The 10,992-nt window shown below is 53.4% G+C and overlaps 1 protein-coding gene across 1 annotated transcript in view; it reads left to right on the top strand.

Annotated features, from left to right (window-relative positions):
- The window catches only part of SUN5 (Sad1 and UNC84 domain containing 5), an 18,410-nt gene extending 9,590 nt beyond the window's left edge, over positions 1-8,820 (top strand). Inside the window, exons 7-14 of the mRNA XM_004698222.2 lie at positions 79-113; positions 2,331-2,439; positions 3,628-3,632; positions 4,522-4,595; positions 5,635-5,750; positions 7,225-7,392; positions 7,758-7,844; positions 8,689-8,820. Coding sequence (XP_004698279.2) covers positions 79-113; positions 2,331-2,439; positions 3,628-3,632; positions 4,522-4,595; positions 5,635-5,750; positions 7,225-7,392; positions 7,758-7,844; positions 8,689-8,820 — 726 coding nt within the window. The remainder of the gene's footprint in view (positions 1-78; positions 114-2,330; positions 2,440-3,627; positions 3,633-4,521; positions 4,596-5,634; positions 5,751-7,224; positions 7,393-7,757; positions 7,845-8,688) is intronic.
- The last annotated feature ends 2,172 nt before the right edge of the window (positions 8,821-10,992 follow it).

The following is a 10,992-nucleotide window of genomic DNA, read 5'->3' on the forward strand; positions in this document are numbered from 1 at the left end:
GTGGTGGTGGAAGCATGTCATCTGAGTCGAGATTTGGTCATCTGAAGTATATCCCTTGCTTTCCCAAACACCTACTAGGATCCGGATGAAAATAATCCACTGCAAAACTTGAGGTAAGAAGAATCTGCTGAGTGGTCCGTTACCACCCAAACCCTGGAGCTAGAGTAAGGATCGGAGATGTCTCAGCTAGCAATGTGGGCTCTACAACCAGACCAACCTGATTCAAATAAACCAGCTCCACAACTTCTACCTGGCTAACCGTATGCACATCACTTCACCTCTTTGGGCCTTAAACTGCTCACTTGTGAAATGGAAAGCAGGGTATTCCATTTACCTGGCTTGGGGTAACTGTGGACTTTAAAGAAGATGTCAATGTTTGAGTAATTCCTGACCCATCGACAATCCTCAGTAAATGACAGCTGAGGAGAACTTTCAACCAATAAGACACCACCTGGTGGCAGCATCCTTAATTGCAGACGAAATACTCAGGAATATTTGGAAGAGATTGAGAGGGGCTTAAAGCCTTTTGAGACGTGCAGAAGAGCATGCATAACGCTTTGGAGATAAGAATCTGTTGGGTGGGCCCAGGAATGAGCCAAAGAGAGTGGCAGAACATAATGCTAGCTGTTTGAGACCTAACTGGCAGAGAGAGGAACTAAGAGTATCAGTGTATTAGTCTGGATACTTTAGAGAAAAAAAATCCACAGAAACTCATGTATAAGAGAGAGTTTTATATAAAGGTTAAGTGCACATCAAGAAAATATCCCAACCCAGTGCTGCCCAAGCCCACAAGTCCAACAATGACCCATCAATCTATACGTCCAACACTAATCCACAAAGTCCTCCTCCATCTCACAAAACAGACGCAATGATGCCGACTGCAGGAGGAAAGCCAAATCAGTGAATGTGTAAGCATTTCAGTGCTGGCAGGGATCTCCACATGGCTTCTCCAGCACCCAGAGCTGCATCAGGGTAGGTCCATGTGGCTTCTCCTCAGGGATGTCTTGCAAGAAGTGAGCCTTGCAAGCTGAAGCAGGGAACTGTTAAGGCAGCTACACCCTGGTCCGACCATCAGAAAGCAAGAGCCCCAAGAACTAGACAGGTGAGGCTCACCGAGTCATTTATCCCTCCGCCCTTCAATTAACCCCACATGTGTTTATTGCCAGGTTGGCACAATAAACTAACTACCTCAATCACCCCTTGCCAACCTGGCACCTGTACATAATTCTTTAGCTTCACGATTGCAATTAAGTAACACCTACACCTTAATCCTATAATCCTTGAATATGTTCCCCACCTATGAAAGTTTGCAAGTCAACCACTTCATGCCTTTATCCCCCCCAATTTTGAGTATCCAATTTATATACTGCCCACTTACATCAACCCAATTCTCTGAGAAGACTAATCATATTGCGAAGTCTGCATCCATAAGCAAAGTCAAATCCGGACAGGTCATCCATAAAGTCAGCAACAATATGCACCAGTTCACGGGCTCAAAAATCTCCATCTGGTCAGGTTCTGGTCAACTCAATGTGGGATGCCTCACTCAGCCTCCACAGGGTGCCCATTGGTTGCCTTGCCTTTAGAACATGGACTTTCACCAATACTCAACAAGTCTAGTCCTCTCATGCTAGGTGTGAACCTTAGACCACTCAACCTGTTCTTAGTCTTCTCCTTTTTCCTGTAAACCAAGTCCACAAGTGTCAGTGGCCAAACTCAACCTATCTCTTTATTGCTGTATTTCTATGGATTGAGGTAGTTAGTTTATTGTGCCAACCTGGCAATAAACACATGTGGGGTTAATTGAAGGGTGGAGGGATAAATGGCTCGGTGAGCCTCGCCTTTCTAGTTCTTGGGTCTCTTGCTTTCTGATGGTCGAACCAGGGTGCAGCTGATTTAGCCAGTTCCCTGCTTTAGCTGGCAAGGCTCATTTCCTGCAAGACATCCCTGAGGAGAAGCCACATGGACCTACCCTGATGCAGCCCTGGGTGCTGGAACAGCCGTATGGAGACCCCTGCCAGCACTGAGATGCTTACACAATCACTGATTTGGCTTTCCTCCTGCAGTCGGCATCATTGCATCTGTTTTGTGAGATAGAGGAGGACTTTATGGATTGGTGTTGGACATATGGACTAATGGGTCAATGTTCGATTTGTGGGCTTGGGCAGCACTGGGTTGGGATGTTTTCTTGATGTGCACTTAACCTTTATATAAACCTCTCTCTTATACATGAGTTTCTATGGATTTGTTTCTCTAAAGTACCCAGACTAATACAATCAGTAAGAGCATCGCAATTCATTTAGTCTGTGTTCTCACTCCTCCCGGGGAAGGTTTTACCAGGAGAAGGTGCAGCACCACACGGGGGAGATCCAAGACCTTCGAGGTAGCATGAAGCAGCTGATTGCCAGACTCCAGGATATGGAAGCTCTGTCAGATGAGGTGAGAGGATGGCTATGGGCCCTGATTCACAGCACCTAACTTCTTCCTTGTGTTTGATTCTGTTTCCAATATCCGAAATCATTTTCCCCCCATGGTTTCTTCCCTCATTTTGATGGAGCCTTTCCTCCAATGACTTCCTGAGAAAGAGTTAAAGAAAAAATATATATATCGGAATCCATATGTTTGAAAGCATCTTACAGTTGCACTGAATTGATAGTTTGGCTGGGTATAGAATTCTAAGTAGAAAATTTGTTTTCTTACAAAATTTTTAAGGAAGACGACCACCAATGTGTTCGAGTTTCCAATGGTGCTCTTATAATTCTAATACCACCCTTATTATTTATTAATTTTGTAGTGTCACCTGTGTTGTTTGGGGCTTAGGAGCAAGATTTAAACCCTAGAAGCTTATAGAAAATCCTTTTTATCTTTAATCTTACTAGGCAGTTAATGTGTGAGCGGGTGTTTTTCTGTAGTTTTGGGAATTTCACAGCCATCGTTACTTGAAAGAGTTCATCTTGCCTAATGCCGGGGGCTTCAGTGGAGAGGATGTTTTGAGAATGATGAGGGCAATGAATGTACAAATGCGCTTTACACGATTGATGTATGTATGGATTGTGATAGGAGTTGTATGAGCCCCTAATAAAATGATTTTTTTTAAAAAGAGTTCATCTTTCCCATTATCTCTAGCCTCTCTTTCTGCAACCCCAGTTGGTGCCCATTAGAGCTGTGGCACGTGGTCCACATTTCTGCCATGCTCTCTTCTTTTTTCCTTTGCTCGAGTTTCACTATCTTCTCTTGACTTTTCTTCAGGTATGTGAGTAATCCTGTAATCTGCTCTGCCTGACTTTCTGTTAAGCTCATCTCTTTAGCTCTTCCCATCAGATATTGCATTGTTTCATTCTAAAATGCATGCTTGATTACATTCTACAGATTTTGGCCCAAAAAATCACTCCTCATTTCATTTGCTTTCCACACGTTGATCATGGTTATTTTAAAGTCCTTGTCTAACAAAGACACTATCTGAATCTTTTTTCCCCACTTAGTTATAAATGATACAGCCTTGCTTCTTCATGCCGAGTAATTTTTTAGCGTTGGTTTTTGAGGCAGATCAGTTAGGGCTGTTGGCCAACGCACCTGGATGTGGCCTCTCCACGTGACCTGGGTTTCCTCAGGGCAGCTGCATGCCAGCAGCGGTGACCCAAGAGAACCTTGGCGGTACTTTGCCACCTTCTCAATATTTGCTTCAGAAGTCATGTAGCATCACTTCCACTATAGGCACAAGCCGGACGGGAACTTAGACCCCACTGCTCATTGGAAAGAGTATCCAAATCACATTAAGGGAAGAGCATGAGGAATGGAAGGTCTTGTAGCCGTTTTTTGAACAATTTCAATCTTGTCAACAACTGAGAAGCCTAATACGGATAATGGCTAGACTTTACTGTTCCCATAAAGAGCACTGACTTGGAAACGATATGGGTAGTTCTACTCTGTCCTATAGGGTCAGTATGTGTTGGGATCCGCTCAATGGCAATGAGTCGTGGATATCATATTTATTGAGTGCTTACTGTGTGCTGACGCTATGCTAAAGATTGGCAGTCTTTATCTGAGCATAGTGGTCACTACCTCCTAGGGATTATGAGTGAATGCATGTGAATCTGATAACACTCCTGGCAGAGCGTACAATCTGTATACAGCTTTGTTATAATCTTTCGAACAGTCCACAGGGTGTGACGTCATTATTATGCCCATTATACAGACAAGAAAAGCAAGATTCCGGTGGGGGGTGGGAGTGGCAATAACTAATCCAAGACTCCACAGCAGTACAGATCTGTGTGACTCCAGCACCTGGGACACCCTTTGCTGGTTGAGGTGGGTGGACAGGGAGTCAGTGGCCCTGAGCTGCCTGGGCTTCCCCACAGCCCAGCGACTGGGTGGTCTCCTGTGTGGGTCAGCCCAGGCAAACAGTTAGGGAGAAGAGGCTGTCACTGGTCATCTGTCACCTGGTGTGAACATACACCCACAGGCTACGATCAGCCTGAGCACATACGTGCACAGCTTGTATGTTCTACCTTCTCAACAGAGAATGGCCCAGAAAATCATGAAGATGATACATGGAGATTACATTGAAAAGCCGGACTTTGCGCTGAAGTCTATAGGTCAGTGACCCCTCTCCATCCACCTCGAGGTTTCGCAGGAACTCTGTAGAGATTTCAGTTCTGGTCTGCTGTGTCTCACAGGTACCCCCTCTGTTGTTGGGAAGTTCATCCCCAGAGCTCACCTCTGCCCCCCACCTGGTTTTCTTGCTCATTTCTCGTTTTACACTGGGGGGATCCGGGGAGATGGTGGACAAGGATGCAGTGGCCATAAGGTCCGCAGCACTGTCCTTGCTTCACGCAGCCCAGCTTCGCGATGTTGCCAGGCCCCAGGGGCCAAGGGCAGGAACACCATCTGCCCTCGGAGATGGAGGAGGCCTGCCACACAAACAAACCAGCATGGCCCACACAGGCATTGGGACCAGTGCTGGGGAAATGGGAGATGGCAGCGGGTGGGTGAGGTAGAGGGGTGCTGGGCAGAGGAGAACCTCCGGGTGGGGACATTGGGGTTGAAACCTGGTGAGTGAGGAGGGAAAAGCTTCCCTGGAGGAAACAGGCCAGAGGAGACCTCTGCGAGACACTGCTGGAGTTCGGAGCAGGAGGGCCTGGGAGGGGGCTGAGTGAGCTTCGGGGCTGGTGGGGTGAGCCAGGCTGGAGCAAGGGACACCCAGGCAGCTGGCACTGTTGCCCCCAGGCTCGCTGGTTCGTGGGGTCAAAGCCTGAGTAACCGTGGCCTCACCGAACCCTCGGGGCTGCCAGTCCTTCCTCGGTACCACGGGCATGAACATGTCAGTTGGGAGGCTGGCACCAGCTGTGTCGGTATCGCCGGGAGAGCACTTTGGTGCAGTTTCTCTTTGGACATCACAGGGACCCCAGGAGACGGGTGCTATTGTTACTACTGTTACTGTCCATTGGGTTAGGCCCATTTCCCAGAGGAGAACACTGAGGTTCAGCGATTGGGCCCAAGTAGGTGCCTGACACACAGTGGGTGCTCCATCAATGGAGGGGTGGGGTGCTCCTCCATCAGGCAGAGGTCGGACGCAGGCTAACACTGGGGGTGGCTCACCCAAGGACACTCCTCCCCCCGACATCTCCCATGCAGGGGCCACCATCGACTTTGATCACACGTCAGCCACGTACAACCACGACAAGGCTCGCTCCTACTGGAACTGGATCCGACTGTGGAACTATGCACAGCCCCCGGACGTGATCCTTGAGGCAGGAGACGGGAAGAGAGGGGCAAGGGGGCGGGGACAGGAGCCGGGAGCAGAGGTTAGGGTAGAGACCAGGGGCCTAGCATGGGGCGGGTGGCATGAGATGGGGTGGGAGCAAGGAGGCGCAGGGATGGGCCAAGGGCAGGGGCCAGAGACCGGGCCGACTGACAGGGAGGGAGCAGTCGGGGCAAGGGCAGGGGCAGGGGCAGGAGGAGGAGGGAGCAGAGGACAGAGCTGTGGCAAGGGGAGAAGGTGGAGTAGGAGTGGGGACAGGGACTGCCTGCATTGGCCTGAGAAGGGGGCCCCTTCCAGCCCCAAAGACTAAAGGGTTGGGAACCCCTGAGAACACGCTGGACGGTGGATCCTGATGTCCCCACTTTGCAGAGGAGGAGACTGGGATAGAGTCTGCCCCACCCTCCCCGCACTTGCCTGCAGCCACTTGCTGGTCACCGGTGGTGACAGAGACGGGATTCAATCCCTCCATGATCTTGCCCTGACAGACAGGGAGCTGAAGCCCCGAGAGGCCCAGGTGACAGTGAGGCCCTCCGTCCAGCACACGCCTTGGCCTTCCTCCCGGTACTCGGGGTCAGGGGCTGGAGAGGGCTTGTTCAGAAGGGTCCAGAAGGCTTCCTGGTTGAAGTGGCCAAAGACAGTAGGCAGAGAGGAGGAGGGGCCAAGGGCCTGCTGGACAGAGGGACAGCAGCGTAAACAGCAGTGTGGTGGCGCCAGGCCAGGGGCAGGGCCAGGCCTGGGGGCAGAGTGTTGGCTTGGGTCAGGTTTGGAGCCCAGGGGGACAAGCCCTGGAGAACTCTGCCACTCGCTCCATCCGCATCCGCAGCCTGGCCAAGCCCCCCGCTTCAGTCCCCAGTCATCAGACTGACTCCCCCTCGGCCTTCCTCACGCTTCCCTGCTTGGGGTCCCCTGCCCTGCCCTATCTTCCCAGGTGCTGCCATCCCTCTGTCTCGGTTCCTCCAGGAAGTCTCCCCTGACGTCCACCGGCCCTGGATGTCCCCTGTGCCAACACACGCAGGATCTGTTGAAGGAACTCTGGCTGTGTGATTCAGCCTCTCTGAATCCTCTCTCTGAGCCTCCGTATTCCCTTTCAGGGGACAGGAGATTGTGGTGGCTCATGGCTAACTGTCCAGGTGGCTCTCCTAGCTCCTAGTAGTGAGCCTGCTGTTTCTCAGTCTCCTCGTCTGTAAAATGGGGGTGCAGTGCACCTACACTCCGGGGGCGTGGTGAGACCATATAAAGAAGTGGGGAGGGCTGAGGGAACCCTCTCTGCCATGGCCTGGGGAGGGCTTATCCTTACCGCAGGCCAACAGAGAGGCTTCCTGGGGGAGGCGGCCCTGGATGCAAGCTTTGTAAGACCGGAAGGGCCCCACTCAACCAGGAGAGCCAGGGTGGTCTAGGGGAGCCAGGGGTGAGCGACTCGCTCTCCCACCCAGCGTGGCCTCCACTGTCCCCACTCCTTCCAGCCTAACGTGACTCCTGGCAACTGCTGGGCCTTCGAGGGTGACCGCGGCCAGGTGACCATTCGACTGCCCCAGAAGATCTACCTGTCCAACCTCACACTGCAGCATATCCCCAAGACCATCTCGCTGTCAGGCAGCCTGGACACTGCCCCCAAGGACTTCGTCGTCTACGTGAGCACGTACCCAGTGGGCGGAGGGTGTGTGTGTGGAGACTAGAGTCTCCCCTAAATGCCCCAAAAGCCATCCAGCCTCCATTTTACTGATAAGGAAGTTGGGGTCACAAGGCAGGCAGGGAAACTAACTCCCCAATCCCACAAGTCAAAGGCAGAATTAGAAGCAGGTCCTGAGCCTTCCGACTCCCAGTCAGGTGCTCTTTCCTAGCCGTTCCTGGGTGCCCCAGTGGAACAGCACCCAGATAGGCAGGGAGTTCCCCGTCTTGAGAGGTATGCAAGGGAGAAGGCCTGGAGAAGGGAGACAGCTTCCGAATGCCCTGCCCACATCCAACCCCTTGTCCCGGGTCGGGTCTGCTCACACAGGGCATGGAGGGCACTCCCAGGGAGGAGGTGTTCCTGGGTGCGTTCCAGTTCCAGCCGGAAAACACCATTCAGATGTTCTCGCTTCAGGTACCTGGGAGAAGGCCCCCGGTCTCACAGACAAAGAGATGGAGGCTCAGATGGGCTCAGGGCCCAGGGCTGAGAGCGGGCCCCAGGAAGAGCTGCCCTGCCTGTGGCAGTCCCCCACTTTCCCTGCTCTACCCAGGACCCCCTACCCCCTTCACTCACTGCCTCCCCCACCCCTAGCCCAGGGACAGTGGGGGCCCTGGAAGCCAGGGGTGGTCCCTCCAAATACTGAGGAGCTCTGTGACCTGCACCTAATCTAGCCCCAAAGGCCCATAGGGTGGGGCGGGGGGGGCGGGGGGATGCTTGGCAGGAGGAGAGTTGGGAACACAGATAGGATGGAAGCGGAGGTACCTGGAATGGTGTGGGGGGCTTGATGGGGTGAGTGGGCTTAGGAGTCAGGCCAACAAACTCCATTTCAACCTCAAATTCTGGGAGCTCTTGTCTCGGGACCTTAGTTCCCCTTCTGTGATGCCCTTGGGGCCAGCGAGCTTATGGGCTAAGGGCCTGCCACCACCGCCAGGGCAGAAAGGGAAAGGCTCTGTGCCAGGTGGGTGCCAGTCGCTTCAACCCAGATCTCCTTTCACACCACAGCAGCCCAGGAAGCAGGCATTGCCTTTCCCTCAGCCACACAGAGGGGAAACTGAGGTCCAGAGATGGGCAGTGATTTGCCCCGGGCCCCACAACAAAAGCATGGCAGGGCCCCGACCACAGGCTGTCTGTTCTCTCTGCCTTGGTACCTTCCATCCCAGGCCCTGCTGGGCCTCAGTGCCAACCCCACCCGATTCCCCATGAAATGGGAGGTCTCCTTCCACCCCTAAGTGTCCTGAGCCTCAGCTCTCTCTTGCAGAACCAGCCTGCCCGGCCCTTTGGTGCAGTCAAGGTAAAGATCTCTAGCAACTGGGGCAATCTACGTTTCACTTGCCTGTACCGCGTGCGTGTCCACGGCTTTGTGGCCCCGCCCGGCAACCAGCCTAGCTAGAGCCCCACCCCAGAGAGATTAAAGTTTAATTTCAGCCCTGAGTCTGAGTGTCTTTTAATCCTGTGGGGACCGAGACCAAGCTGGGCATTCGAGGTCTGAAGCCAACGTCGTCCATGACAGCCTACGCTGTCTGGGCACCAGCACCACTGCCCCCCACAAGGGTCTGTTTCACAGATGGGGACAGTGACAGCTCTAGGTGGCCAGAGCTTATGGCTCGGGCTCAGAGGAGCTGCAATCCTTCCTCCGCCCACTGCAGTGTTTCCGCACCATCAGGACCACCTATTGTGTGACATTAGGCAGGGCGTGTGCCCTCGCTGCGCCTCTGGGTTTGTATGTGTACGAGTTCGCTCCTTTGGTTCACCCGAATCTTCTTTGCCACAGCTGAGTCCCACCTCTCCCTGCATTTACTGGAGAGCTTGCAGAATGCTGAGGACAGGCCAGTGGCTACCACATAAAGCAGGACACTGACCGTGTGGCATTGCATACCCATGCACAGTGCGCTGCACTCCACAGGGACTCTCTGGCCCCTGGGCATCCACCGAGGCAGACAATGGGAGGTCCAGCCCCATAGGAGAAAGTGTCCTACCCCTGAGCTGTGCCCCTCAGCGGGCAGGGCTGGCCAAAGCAGAGTAGGCACAGGGCCTGGAGCCTGTGGGGGAGGGTGGAGGAGGTGGAGAGACTGGCGAGGGTCCAGCTGAGTATTAGAAAAACAGATAAGTCAGAAACATGCTTGTCTCCCGGGAGGGTTGGCCAGGAATGCACTCCTGGACAGGCCCTTGTCCTGCTGTGGAACCCACCCCTTGGGCCATCTGCCAGGGCTCCATGCCAGCCCTGGGGACCTTCCATTATCCAGCCCCAGAGCCCGCCCTAACATGGTCTCCTCGGTCACTTCATTGCCACCAGTCGGCCTAGCCCGGCGTGATTTCCATGTTTCCATATGAGCCATACATTGGCCCCCGATCAATGCCAAGTCACAGGCCCTTTCTCCTGCAGAACCTCCGGTGGGATTGAACCACCAACGTACTGGTTAGCAGTCGATGGTTTAAACACTGTGCCACCAGGATTCTTCAGGGGAACCACACTTGTTATTAAAAACCCAGCCCGTGTGTAGGTGTGTATTTGTGGAAAGGTCAACACAGGGACACATTGCCGCCACCTCCTGCTCCTCCTCCTCCTCCTCCTCCTCCTCTTCCTCCAACCTGCACCCCCACCACCACCACCACCACCCCAAAGCCTGGCTCTTTCAGCTGCTCTGTCTTGCTGTAAAGATTTCCCCACTCACTCACACTACCCACACTGCAATGGGGCCCATGTCCACTCTTAGTGGCCCTATAGGACAGGGTAGAATTGCCCCTGTGAGTTTTGAGACTGTAACCCTTTATGGAAGTTGAAAGGCCTGTCTTTCTCCCAAAGATCAGCCAGTGGTTTCGAACTGCTGACCTCCCGCAGCCCAATGGGTAATGACTATGCCACCAGGGTTCCTTGTCCTCCCACCCACTGGCCCTATCACTTGGCCAACCACATCACAATCTCACAAAGTCAAATCCATCTTTGCCCTTAGAGCTCGGGTGAAGTATTGGTTCACCCAAGGACACCCCCGGCCCCACGCTGGTAGAGTGGACTCCGATACTTTCTTCTACTACTGGTATCCCTATCTTGGAAGAAGTCCAGCCAGAGTGCTCCTTAGAGGCAAGGATGGAGAGACTTGGTATACGTACTTAGGACACATAGTCAGGAGAGACCCGTCCTGCAGAAGGAGAGCATGCGTGATAACGTGGAGGGGCAGTGGAACCGAGGAAGATGCCCAATGAAACGGATTGACACCATGGCTGCATCCTCGGTCTCAGGCCGAGGACCCACCATGGGGATGGCCCAGGACCGGGCAGTGTTTCGTTCTGTTGCACTGAGGGTCACTATGGGTCGGAACCCACTCCAGGGCACCTGGCAACAACTCATCCTGTAGATGGATACACATGAAATGGTGTTCACTGGTCTCTTGGAAAGGTTGCAGGTTCAAGCCTGCCCTGCGGTGGCAGAGGCTGCCCCAGTCAAGGATGAACTCACTCCTGGAGCCACTTCTAGGGGAGAACAAAGCCTGGCCTTGAACCTGGCTCCCACCCACCTCACCCATCCCCACAACCCCCATGGCTGGCTGCCTGCCTACCCCTCAGC

Source organism: Echinops telfairi, unplaced genomic scaffold (assembly GCF_000313985.2).
Source record: "Echinops telfairi isolate 266 unplaced genomic scaffold, ASM31398v2 ScPeMD7_5592;HRSCAF=6446, whole genome shotgun sequence".
NCBI classification, from domain to species: domain Eukaryota; kingdom Metazoa; phylum Chordata; class Mammalia; order Afrosoricida; family Tenrecidae; genus Echinops; species Echinops telfairi.